The sequence below is a fragment of the Corythoichthys intestinalis genome, chromosome 6 (assembly GCF_030265065.1).
Source record: "Corythoichthys intestinalis isolate RoL2023-P3 chromosome 6, ASM3026506v1, whole genome shotgun sequence".
NCBI lineage: Eukaryota > Metazoa > Chordata > Actinopteri > Syngnathiformes > Syngnathidae > Corythoichthys > Corythoichthys intestinalis.
The window spans coordinates 41856040-41870339 of NC_080400.1; the positions used below are offsets into that span (position 1 = coordinate 41856040).

At 38.9% G+C, this 14300-nt stretch overlaps 1 protein-coding gene across 4 annotated transcripts in view; it reads right to left on the reverse strand.

Annotated features, from left to right (window-relative positions):
- The window catches only part of LOC130917309 (sorting nexin-19-like), a 124639-nt gene that overhangs the window by 83133 nt on the left and 27206 nt on the right, over positions 1-14300 (reverse strand). For all 4 annotated transcript variants that reach the window (XM_057838571.1, XM_057838570.1, XM_057838568.1 and 1 more), the window contains exon 12: positions 7006-7190. In XM_057838571.1, the coding sequence (XP_057694554.1) occupies positions 7006-7190 (185 nt within the window). The remainder of the gene's footprint in view (positions 1-7005; positions 7191-14300) is intronic.

Below are 14300 nucleotides of genomic sequence, written 5' to 3' on the forward strand. Positions count from 1 at the left end.
AAGGTCATTCCAACTCAGTTTCACGATGAAACTAAAATTATCATCAAATAACAACAAACTAAATATCATCACTACCAATTATTGACTGAATCAATAACAGAAGCAATAATTAGCACAAAACAGGAACTTTGAACTTTATTTGAATCTGTAGCGTAGCATTGCATGCGGGGACGCATGAGGCACGGTAGCAATATGCTGCACCCCGACAGTGTTAGCAAAGGGTGTGCGTCTCTCCCAGGGAAGTTGGTTCGAAGCTTCATGGTAGTTAATTTGCTCTATGGCTATATCAAGTGGTCTTGAAGTCCAAGAGGCCAACTGTGTTAAGAATCCTGTGGCAATTTGATTAATAAGTGTGAATGTGGCTGTATTACTAGATGAACAAAATGCAACAAGTGCTAGAGGGGCATTTGTAATAGCTTTCCCACAGTGTTTTGCTTTAAATGTTTTTTCTGTTATTGGAGGGTTTCACTAGCTTTCAATAATATTGTTTCATGTTATGTACTTCCCTGATCTAAGTACATGTAAGGCCGAGACTTGAATGGAACAACACTTCTTTATTCAGTGTGCTTCTCAGCATATATGTCACAGAGACATAACAGAGATTCCTTTTTATACTGTAATACCACACCCACAGGAAGTGCACACTATGGCAACAGCAGTGTGACATAAATATGTCACATTTCACAGCCCAAAATCCACAAAATGTGAGATGCTAGGTGATCGCCATTGCATTTTGTGGTTACTTAATACTGTAATCTGTACTGCATTTGCATGTGCAACTGAGAGAAAAAAAAGTTTTAATTGTATAATTTTTATATTTGGTTTGCTTTTTTTTTTTTTTTTTTTTTTTTTTTTTTTAACATTTTTTTTCAGATTGTATTGTAATGTACCATATCAATACTCTGGCATATCAAGGTGCATGGTATCCTGAGTTTGAGTTTATCGTCCTATCCCTTGCTGCTACCTGCCAGTTAGAGTGCTAAGTAACCGTTGCTTCCTGACTCGCACACTAAGTACAGTGGAACCTCTACAGAAAAAAAGATCAAATTCATACCTAAATCCACAGTTGCAACAACAGCTGTCGTAAAGGACCACACAACAGAAAAAGCAAGTAACACAAGACTTCAAGATACCTTTTCAGATTGACTTTATAAGTGTGTTCAGAATTTTTGTCTACAGACTGACAATAAAGATGACAACAATGCAACTAGAGTTTATCGTAACATTAGGGCACAAATGTCTGTGTCCTAACTGCTGAGTAGAATATGGCCAAGTTGAAAAGAACTATGAAATATCAACAAAAAGCAAAAGAGCAACCTCTATGCAGTCATTATTAAAGGAAATTTCATTTACTGTATCAGTCAGTTATCATTAAAACTTCAGCATGATAACATTTTTATTTCACACTAGTTAACTATTTTACACGTTTGGCAAATTGTTGGAATGTCCAAGGCCATTTTTGCCCCCTGAATCCAAATAATAGAACCTCGAGATACAAACGCTTCTGTACACGAAAGTTTTTCCAAGCTTTTTTTTCATAATTACATAAAATTATTCACCACAGGTAGCCCCTGGGTTACGACGTACCCGACTCACGTAATTTCAACTTTACGACGCCGGAGTCTTGTCCGCGTTTTGTGTCAAGTTTTTTTTGTTTTGTTTTGTTGTTTTATTTTGGGGCGGGGGGATAGGGGGGTGTAACAGTGTCCTGTTCGCTACCTCCTAGCTTTGATGGTTAGTTCAGAGTATTATTTGTCATTTAATTTTGTTATTTATTAAATGTAAATGGTTGATCTCTAATTGCTATGCATATCTGGCATTTCATTATACAATTTGTGCGGCCAGTTTTCCTTTGTTGCACGCGGATTTGGTTGCAGTCATGCCAGTGCTACTTTTCTGTTAGTTTCGAATGTTGCTTTCATGTTGGGAAGCGGGGGTGAACGGCAGTTAACATTACAAGAAGGCAGAGAAAGGGTAAACAGTGCAGATGCCCGCCAGTCTATTTAGCAGCGTTCGTTTTCACCGTTGGACCGGTGCCACAAATTGCTGCCATTATCCTCGTTGAATTGCCCAGCATTTGGACCTCATTTCCCTTGGTATTATTGTGCAGCCATTGAGGTATGTTTTTGTAAGCAAATATGTCACTATTGATTTATTTTATAGCATTACTGTACGCTCTGTCATGATCATATTTTCTAAATGTGTGTACATAGTTTGACAGTGACAAATAAATGTCAGTTGTAAGAACAACTATGGTGTGATCAATGTTAAGAGTTATTTTGAGTTTAAGGGTACTTAAAGGGTTAGTTCTGATTTGCGCGGAAATTCAGGTTACGTCGCCAGCGTAGGAACGGAACTCGTTCGCACACCGGGGACTACTTGTGATACGTATTATCAAAAATACGGAATTCCTGCTCACAGAAAATTTTAAAAGCCGCGCCATATCCTGCTGCCCGATTGGTCAGAATCTTTCCCATCATGCTCAGTTAATTTACCATTTCTCTCCAAAGTCCTTGAAAGAGTGGTAATTAAACAGCTCTGTCAGCACATACAGGACAATAGTTTATTTGAACATTTCCAGTCTGGCTTTCGAGCTCATCATAGCACTGAAACTGCATTAGTCAAAGTAACTAATGACTTGTTACTAGCCGCTGACGTTGGATTGGAGTGCAGCCTTTGACACAATCGACCATAATATCTTATTGCAGAGACTAGAATGTGACATAGGCATTAGAGGAGCAGCCCTCTGCTGGCTTAAATCATATTTATCTATTCTAATAGGTACCAGTTTGTCAATGTAAACCAGCAATCATCACCGTACTCTAGAGTTAGTTATGGTGTGCCGCAAGGATCAGTCCTCGGGCCCATCTTGTTTACGCCGTATATGCTTCCTCTAGGTAATATCATCAGAAAACATAGCATTAACTTTCATTGTTAGGCTGACGACACACAACTGTATTTATCAATTAAACCTGAGCAGATCAGGCAAGTGGACAAACTAAGCACCTGCGTCAGAGGTATAAATACCTGGATAAGCATAAACTATCTTCTACTTAACCCTGAAAAGACAGAAGTCGTTATAATAGGCCCGAAAAGTGTGAGAGACTCTCTAGCTGCCCAGATAGTCACTCTGGACAATGTAAGTGTAGCCTCCAGCACCACAGTTAAAAACCTAGGAGTTTTATCCGACCCTGACTTATCGTTTAAGCTCACATTAAACAAACCTGCAGAACGGCCTTCTTTCACCTGCGCAACATAGTCAAAATTATAAATATTTTATCTAAAAGCGAAGCAGAAAAATTAATTCACGTGTTCGTTACATCGAGATTGGATTACTGTAACTCTTGTCCTAAAAGTTCTCTAAAAGGTCTTCAGTAGGGCTGTCCCAAACGACTAATTTTCTCCCGATTAGTCAGCCGACTATTTTTACGATTAGTCGACTAATCTAATAATTATATAAAAAAAAATTTTTTTAATTATTATCTTTTTTTTTGTTGTTTACTAATTTAGCAATGAAATTTTTGTTGACGCTTATCAATTCACAAAAAACATATTGGAACACTTAAATTATTTATTAAAGTACAAATAAACACGTAAATAACAATAATAAATCACAAATAAACAATGAGTTCAAATGCTGATAGAATTAACTAGTGTAGCATCCCGATTGAAAAGATGGTCTCTTAAACTGATGGTTTACAACTCTTATTCCATCCTTGATGTAATCACACCGTAAGAGCTACGGTGCACACAAATTAAACAACACAATTAGAAATTAACGAAAACTTTTTACCTTTTTCCTTTTAAACCTTATTTATATATCAGCGAATTGCCTCTATGAATTGCCTTTACCTTAATTTATTACCTTATCATTGACAATCTCTCCCTTGAGTGCAATCACTGTATATACTGTATATATTTATGACCTTTTAACCTTATATAATTTTCTATACCATAAAATAAACCATAACATGAAATAAACCTCTCAGTTAGCATTAAGAACAATACTAATAGCACTTATAGGCCCATTGTCAATGAAACATTATTATTTAGTAAGGCGAAAGCACCCTCTGGTGTACAAAAAAAAAAAAAAAAATTACAAATGGTGACGGCGCTTGAGGTGTTTATTCACAGCCAACGTGCAGCCAAGCTTGGCATTGAAGAGACAGGACAGAAGAGTGTACCCTCCTTTGTTTCTTTGAAATAAGTCAATGTTTTGGACGCTCTGGTGCGCTTTTTTGGCTTTGTGCCGCTTTCCCTGCTTGCATACAGAGCATCCGACATTCTGAACTTTCCGCGCATATATTTTTTTAACCCTTCATTAACCGTCGACGGGATGTTGTGCTCGTCGACGGATTTACGTTATCGATGACGTCGACTATGTCGACTAGTCGGGACAGCTCTAGTCTTCAGCTTGTCCAAAACGCAGCAGCAAGACTTTTAACAGGAACCAACAGAGGAGAACACATCACCCCTGTGCTCCAGGCCCTTCACTGGCTTCCAGTCGAGTTTAGAATTAAATTTAAAATTCTCCTTCTTACATTTAAGACCATCAATGGGTTGGGGCCATCTTATCTCACCGATGCTCTGGTTCCATACTGCCCCAACACAACACTCCGCTCTCAGAATGCAGGTCTACTGATAGTTCCCAGGGTTTCTAAAAGTACTGTCGGAGCTAGAGCCTTTAGCCACCAAGCCCCTGTTTTATGGAATCAGCTTCCAGCTAATATTAAAGAAGCCGAGACAGTCTGCACATTTAAGATTAGATTAAAAACGTTCCTATTCAACAAAGCTTATGGTCAGGCTAGTTGAAGTCGGAGTAGACTCAAAGTTTAGTCTAAGCTGCACTAGAAGCTATAAAGCTGGGGGAAGTACAGCCACTGAGTTCTACCTCCTTTTTCTCACTCTACCTACCACTTATCTAACTTTATTTCTATTTTCCAATGTTAATATCTAGTTGTCTAGTCTCTTCATCACTCGTCACCCGGTGTCCCCTTTCCCCCCTCCCCTCTGGTGAGGGGCTATTTTTCAGCTGCAGCCTCCTGACTGTCCGGATCCCTGGCTGGATGGACGTCCTCGTTGCTACCCCCGTCTCATCTGGCTAGATGGACCTCTTCTTGTTCCTTTACTTCACTGCATCTTTACGTACTGTAACTTCGCCTGCTAATTCCTATTAGCAATCCTGGGGCTTCCTGTCTATCCGTCCTGGGAGTGGATCTCTCCTGACTGTGGTACTCCCCAAGATTTCTCATTTTCTCCCAAAGACTCTGGAGTTTTTGGAGTTTTTCCTTGCCGACATGGAGGGTCTAAGGATGGAAGATACCCAGGACTTGAATTTATTTATTCATCTTTGTTGCTTCATTTGCTGTTTCTGATTGTGTATCATATTGCCACTGCAAAGCCCTTTGAGACAACGTTGTTGTGATCCAGGGCTATACAAATAAAATTGAATTGAATTGAATTAACCATGATTCTGCTGCCCTATTGGTCAGAGTCTTTCCCGTCATTTAACTTAATTCTGCTCTCCTATTGGCCTTTTGATGACGTTTCAATTTGTGTGTTACAGTGTGATGTGTGACGAGCACAGACGCAGGGGTCGCGTTAACCGAATATAACCGATTGCTTTTTTTGCCGATTAATAACCGATTTTTTTTAAAAGGTGACGGAAAAAACTGAAGTCCACCTGTCATTTTGACAGGTTGCAATTCACACCCCAGACCACAGGGTGGCGAGTGGGCATATTAATTAGCTATTGTCTCTCTTGATGCATGATGTCGTTGGCCTTACTCTGAAAAATGTCAAGGCAACTGAGTGTCCGAAGTTTCTTCAAAAAGCCCCAAAACGGCGATGGTGTTGATAAAAGAGGTGAAAAAACAGGGACTGCACAAGCGGGCACGCAATTCAAGTCCATGCGCACCAGGAGGAAGGTGTAAGACTCCGTTCAGGCCACAGCAGGTGAACTGTTAATTTCATTGTTCCATATGTAGCCATACCTACTGGGGCCACAGTCGGCTGTTTTTGTCACTGCGGAGAAAAAGTTACATATTCATCTGCTTGATGTGTGATGGGACGGTGTGGATTCTCTGTTAAGCTTGTTCGGACAGAATATTAATTTAAAATGAATGAAAACTAAATACAATTGAATATGTTGAAGCGGTATGCAATGTTAAGAGTCTTGTTAGCTCGAATTGCTGTGTCCAGCCGCTGTAGCTCTGCTGCTCTCTGTGAACTCTATTCAAGCCGGAACGCGCGCGGCTCTTAAGTGTCTCTGTCACGTGACTGTGTCGTAGCCGCTAACGCGCTCGGCCAAATGGGCACACAAGTATGGAAGGTGAATTATGCCAAACAAAGGGTCACCACAATGTCATTATCACCATTTTAAAAAATTAAGTGACGGGTAAAAATAGATTATGACCGGATTTTTATGACCCTGTCAGTCAAAATGACAGACAAAGAAAAAGTCTAGCGCAACCTCTGCACAGACGTGACTGTGTTGTTGGAAGAAGGAAGTGTTAAGCGCCTTCACCAAAGGAGCAGAGATTTCCTCACGTTTTTGTCTCACAAAAACTGTTTTTCCGCCCACACATGGTCCGCTACATTGCCATCACTTTCGGACATCGCCTCACTCGCAAGGTAAGGTTCCACATTTTCGTTGTTTTTTTTAAAAAAAATTTTATCCTGTTTTGTTGTTGTTTTTTCCATTGTGCATTATTAACTACTTAATTACAGGTATTAATTGTTAGGTTAAGTATTTTCAATAATACAAATGTATTTGGGTCTTATTTATCTTGTTTTTACCCTTACGGTAAAATTGAATGCAGTGTTTTAGTAGAGCTGGAAACAAATTAGGCAATTTAAAAACGCGGTATATTATACGAAAAAATCATGATGCAAAACCCACTCCGGAACGAATTTATCAGTCTTGAGGTAAAAGTGTAAACCAGAGCCAATTTAGAGTGTTCAAACTTAGAGCTCTCTCCATGTTGTGTCACTCAAATTGTATACCTGGCAATAGACTCATCAGACAATACAAGGCTTGTTTCTTGGTGTTGTCCTTCTGCTGCCGACTTCGTTCTGTTTGAGGCGATGCAGGCAAAACTCCTCCTGGCCACACAGACTCCTGGATGACCTGAAGGTAATGGACCCAGTATCTAGTACTGGTCAGATTGGCCACACTCACATCCAGCCATCTAGAAATGGAAAACAACAGTTTTATATTTAAACCATTGAAGATAACTAGTGTTTTGTCTAATTAGATTTGGAAACAAACAGAAATAATATGTATTTTCTACACGTTTCATACGAGGAAAACCACTTTAACAAAAAGGATAATATTTGTGACCTTATCATTGTGCCTGACTTGACCAACTAAACAATCATGTCAGATCAGCCAACCAACCCATTACAAATGTAGCCAGTGCCTCATTGCATTCCTATACGGATTTGAAACTTCAAGTGTAACAGAGCATTCCACTTGGCATGGTCTCACACTACAGGTGATCTCAGCTCATCCCCCCCCAAGCCTTTTGCATAACTGTTGGATTTAAGGTCTTGTGATGAGTACATTTAATAGGCTGGATGTTGCTGGGGGACATTGACCTTTCAATGAGGCCTGACCTCTTTCACACTAAGATTTACCATGTGAGGGGTGGAAACACAGACAGTTGCCACCCAGATTTGAAAGAGAAGGTTATTTAAAGCACCGAGTAAAAGCTTTAGGAAAAACTGAAATAAAAGTCTCTGGCATACAGGCACTGTGTGAGATAAGCTTGTAAAACCTTATAACACTATGTACATAAAGTTATTATTTTACAAATTAAAACTAAAATGACAAGTTCGTGACACTGGTATACCAGAAAGATACTTAGCTGTGACTCCATCTGAACGTAATTTCTTTTGAATACACTTTTAGTTGTAGCCATTATTAGGGCGTCCTTACTTAGCAGACTATTACATAAGAGGTGCTTGTGAGAAAAACACAATAAGAACATCTTGAAATGGCTTCAGAGAAATAACATTATGTGGATGTGGCAAGACTGAAGAAAAGGACACTACTGGGTTTCTTCATTTGATCACACCACATAAATGTCAACGAGAAAGCCTATGGCTCTGGTGTAAGAAGTCAGACTAAAGAACAATTGCTTGGCTGCAATGGAAAGACTCATGTTCAGTGAAGATTGTACAGAGTCAGACATTTTGATAATTATTATAATGAAAGGGCACATTTTCTTGAGTAGATAATGGTTTTGAATTCTTTTGTACCACAAAGTATTTTAAAGATGTTTTTCCACATCTTTCCGGTGGATTAACATTTGGTGACAATACAATTAAACTTGTCAAGGAAGAGAAGACAGTTTCGTACATTCTTAACACTTTCACAAAAGAATTCCCAAAAACCCTCGCCGATGGGAATAACATATCTGCAAGGCACCCAGTAACATCAGAAAAGCCAGATGTGCTGCAATTTAGTTGGATTTATTCGATTTCAAGATGTGGAGAATCATTATGAGGAAAAATGAAAAACTAATCGACACTGTTACCCCAGACCAGCACTGCGAAAAATACACAAAGTCTGACATTGTACTTAATGGGGTAGAAAGGAAAGTATCAGAATAATCAGACACACATGCACTTTGGAATTAAGTAAAACAGCTTTGAATATTTGCTTTCTTGCTGAAGATTGATTTTACACCAGGTGATGAGTTAAAACACCTCTACTCAGACTGACAGGTAGCAACATAATTTGAGATTTGCTCAAAATAGCAAAGTGTTAATTGCACATCTGTAAAAGTCAGACATTTAGAACAGTGATGGCTAAAGACCGTACGACAGACTTTCCATACATCCATAAGGCTCAGATTTTGACCAATGTTTTTAAAGTGTATGCATACTCATTGTAGACAAAATTAGGGACAGATGGTAAATCTAATAAAATTGAATATATCTACATAAATATCTGCCTTCAATACACTCTTATTCTTTTGGTTTGACAAATGCTTTGAATTCCTTCCTGCGGTAGAGAACTACATTCCATCATATTTAGTGATACTACTCCTTGTATATGTATTGGTTGAGCAGGTGTACCTAATAAAGTGTCCCCCAAATGTACCAGCCAATGTATCGTAAAAGTGGCAGTTATAACTAACCACTGTTGATGTCAGCAGGGAGCAAAATGACTTTCATCTCACTGATGGGATATGTCTGTTCCCAATGAAGCATACACCCTAGACGAGCAGTCTGACCCAGAATTGTCACTTCACCACCAATCACCACATGGGGCAGTCTGACCGTCATAAATATTCTGTTTTTTTTTTTTTTTTTTTTACTTTCAAGTTTAATTATGGACACCTAGGTTTTTGGGGGGGATGCAGTAGTGCTTTGATTGGCATGAAGGTCAAAAGATAAAATCTGAGCCATTGCCCAGAATATCACATACGGTACAAAGAAGTTTATATTAACAGTCTTGGTTCATAGCATATCACATGAATATGATATAGATGCTAAATATCTAGCTGCTACTAGATCTCTGCCTTTACAACCAAAACATTCATCAAATTAAGTTTCTGCTGTCATCACCACTAGAGTCTTATGGCAATCATTATGGGGATTGATTTACCAATGGCTCAAGTAAACCCAAACACAGTTTTCAGCCAATCAAAGCGAACAAATGCCAAGTAATGCTGTATCAGATGTTGCGGTCCGGTGGAGTCGTAGTTTATATTGCACTAGAGCTACCACAAGACCCACCAGAGTGGTTTTGCAGCTCAACTGTCACATAAATATTTGTAAGCCGGCAAAAAGGGGAGGAAAATACCACAGTGTCATGTGTCTTGTCTATTAACCTGCAATATTGCAAAAACAGGTAATAGTTTAAATATAACACAAGAAGAGGTTACTCAACTACCAATCTGCCCTGTTAAAAACACCAAAGACCAAAATGAACGTTACAATCAAACAGGAATCAAGTTCATTCTCTTATCAACAAGACCCAATATACTTCCATCAGAGCAACTGTTTGGAAAACGTATACAACTGTAAAAAGTGCCTTTGATTTCTGCTGTCATTTATGGTAAACAAGGTTCCGTTTGAGCTAAAATAAGCCTACAAGTTTTCAACAGACATGATGTAATTAGACAAGTATGTCTCTCGAGACAGAACCATTCATTTGGAGGCACATCTCAGGCCCCAGACTCAGGTGAGTGGTGAAAACAGACACCAGAGGTGTTCAAAGAGTCCAAAGGGTTTCTGCCTTATTTCATTCTGCTATGGCTACTTAACAACAGTTTACACCTCATCAAGATCATTTTTCAAACATCCAAATAATGTTCCAGTATCCCCTACTTGCTTAGCTTTTGCTTTTTATAAAATGTTGTGATAACAAAGTGCAGTATGGATTTCATAACCTTTACTTAATGACATGTTAATTAGTCTGTAGTGTACCTCATGACAGTATTTATAGTTGTGGTTATGTGTAAGAAATGTGGATTATTTTCACATGGCCTCAAATAACCCCATGTAACAAATATTTTATTTCCAGGTTCTAAATGGTATTTCCTAGTTTGTTTCGTCACATTGAAATACAGTGTATCACAAAAGTGAGTACACCCCTCGCATTTCTGCAGATATTTAAGTATATCTTTTCATGGGACAACACTGACAAAATGACACTTTGACACAATGAAAAGTAGCCTGTGTGCAGCTTATATAATAGAGTTAATGGATTTTACCCACAAAATAACTCAAAATATAGCCAATAATATCCAAACCCCTGGGGAAAAAAGTGAGTACACCCCTTAGAAACTACGTCCATCCCTAAATGTCCAAATTGAGTACTGCTTGTCATTTTCCCTCCAAAATGTCATGTGACTCGTTACAGGAGTGATGTCAGCATTGCTGCATAGATTGAAGAGGTGGGGGTCAGCCTGTGAGTGCTCAGACTATACGCCGCACTCTACATAAAATTGGTGTGCATGGCTGTCACCTCGGGACGAAGCCTCTTCTGAAGACGGTATACAAGAAAGTCCACTCGTCTCATCAGACCATAGAACATGGTTCCAGTAATCCATGTGCTTTGTTGACATGTCTTCAGCACACTGTTTGCGGGCTTTCTTGTGTACACTACTACACTGTTGTGAAGGCTGCAACAGGAAGCTTCAGGCTTGCCTGTTTTGTAAATACTGATGAAGTAAAGATGTTTTATCTTTCATGAGATAATATGCAATGTCGCTTTAGCCTTTTAAGGTGTTTACTGAGTGATCCTTACACTCTAAATGTAACTTGTAGCGTTTGTGTAACATTCACTCATTAGCTTTAGCATGGAGAGCATCCTCTTAAACTCTCACATGTTTGCATCTCGTCGTTACGTCCAGGTGGGTTTAATCATTTGAAAAATAATGTATTTTCTTGTTGAGTGTGTGTAATCATAAAAAGAAGTGCTGCGTTCGTTGGTTTGGTAGCACTAGACCGAATTAATCCTTTAAGTCTCAGGTTATTATTGCAAATTTGAAGCTGTCAAAGCTATTTTTTAAAATTTTTTCTTTATAATCTACATGCTTAAAAAAAAATAGTATATCAGCCTCAGATATCGGCTTACAAAATCGACTGGATATCGGCGATCGGCTGAATTTTTTTTAGATATTGATATCTGCATCGGCATTTGAACATCTCATATCGGTCGACCTCTAGTTCAAACACCTAAACCAAACACATGGTTTCTGTTTGCAAAAGGACTTTCTAATAAAGTATGATTTGAAAAAGCACAACAATGTGACTAATATTGTGAAGCAATGCTCAGCATGCTATTTTGATTATTGCTTTAACTCTGACCTTAAGCAGTTAGACAGAAACACTCCCAAGACAGCTTGCTTCCACTTTGAGGAGTATGTCTGGTTATGACCGAGGAACAGCCTGTGCAGAGATGTCACACCTCCTCCACTCAAGCAAAGCTGATATATCACAAGTCTCATTATGTAATCACCTTCTTTTTATCCAACTCTCTCCTCGCTTTTTCTAATCTTTTGCAAAACTGTCACGTACGGCCCACTCCTCTAACATAAACTGCCAGGGAGTGAATTCCTGCTGACGGTAGTACTAAGGTTCCAGCAGTGTCCTAATACTTGAAACCTTGTGAAATAACAATATATGAAGTCGATACCTAAGACAAACACCGGTAGCACATTGTTACAGTAAAAAATACAAAATTATTTCAAACAAACACCAGTTAAAAGATTTAGAGGCAAAAAACTTAAATGACCATATAACTGTCAAGAGGGTCAAATGTTCTGATAATAGTTGGAACAAAAAAAAAAAAAAAGAAAATGGTCCGAAAGAAGTGCCAGTTGAAACAGTGTCCAAAATAATAAACTTGAGGAACAATGGCTATTGCAATTCCATCTGGAAGACAGTTAGCTGCTGACAGATACCAAATCAGTGGTAATCAAACCAAAGACAAGTTGCTACTGTGGTAGATTAGATGAATCGTGGGGGTTTTTTTTGCCCCCGCAGATTTTCAAAGTCTGCAGCTGGCTACAGAGCAAAGGACTCGTTACTGCACACTGATCTGGTCAGCATATAACAAGAGCACAGGGCCAGTTGTGTCTTAACTTATTATAATCACCCCATTCTAAAAAATAGTCCCGTTCACATAAGGACACAAAAATAACCACATCAAATTACTATAATGAAAAACCATGAAAAAATGGCTGAGTTTGTGGGTTTTTGATTTAAATTATATACAGTGTACTATGGTCAGTAACAAACTAATGCAGCAGGATATCCCATTCATTTACGCGAATTGGAACTCAAAAATCTCAGTGCCAGTGTAAGAGCCATGGAGTAGTGAAGCTAGAGCTGCGACACAAACAGTGAAAAAAAACACAGGGAAGGACTGAGATCATTCCCAGCTGATGTCAGGCTCTGAATCCTGCATTCACCCTCACCTACATCAACTTGTCATCAAGGACTCACAGTCTCCTTGGAATTATTCACAGGAACATTATTATGCCATTTTAGGAAGTAAAAATAAATAATCACTCGTTCATTGAGTGACAGGTGCAACAGAGGACCAGGGGGTCACTGCAGCACCATTTGGATCGTGTAGGACAGTCTATTAGGGTGTAAACTATCATGGCAAAGTTTATTCATTTATCTAATTTAACTCATGCACTCTACATCCCTACTGAATAAATCCACTATGTAATGACTAGATCAATGACTGGGTCTTGATTGGAAATTGGGAACATAACAGTCAATGTTGCAGGTTTTCTCCACAGCTGCCTGCAACAATGTTTGCAAGGAAAGTAAGGGGTTGAGATAAGTATTCCATTGCAAAGGAGACGAGTTGCTATAACCGAGAACATTGTTTACCTGCTCAAACTACTATAAAAGGGTATGGTTATATTTTTGACTTTGATACTATCGTTACCCACCAACTCTAGGAGAGAAGATGCTCCTGTGGATATGACAAATGAGAGCAGAACCTGCTACACAGAGCTTTCACTGCAGTGCTGACAGACTGTTGCCTAATATAGACAAGGTCAAACAAAAGCACACAGCCTGTCACACTTAGCCGTTGGAACTCTTTAAAATAGCAGACGCCGTATCAAAATGAAGTAACAATATTTTTGTACCGACACCCTAGGGAGCATCAGGTCACACACCATTAGTTTAGAAGGCCAGAAGTAGACATCACTGTCGGCATATTAGTTTACCAACAGCTATTAGACATAAGTATCAGAAACAAGTGTTTGGATAGTTTATCATTGGATATTTCTTTGGGGTCAATGACGCTGCCGTGTACAGTGTTTCTGCAGTGGCAGCAGTGTAGATTTTTATTTATAGCTTTTTATTTGACAAGAAAATATGAAGTGGAAGAAATTAAAGCCCTAACATGGCTTATTTTTGCAAAAAATATTGCAGAAGCCTCTTATTCAATTTTTATCAACCCTCCCAACACCCAGCAGATGTCCCCTTCTTTGGCTTGTAAACACCCTCCCTCCCTGCGGAATCTCCATTAGGAAAAACGTGTCTTCATGTCCTGGCCAGGCCAAGTCTATCATCGAGTTCCAAAAATGTTTCCAGCAATTCTTCCTTTCCTGCTTACCTTGTAAAAGTACCTATATAACTCAAGAGTCAAAGAAAAGTCACTGCCTTAATGGTTAGCATTACTAGCTGAAATAACTTCACTGTATAAGTACAGTAGTCAAAAAAGTGATCAACTAGTTTTCTCAAACCAGTCAAAAGAGAACAGGACCGAAAGTGTCTAAAGCTAAACAGTTGAAATGTAGTGAAGTATACATTAT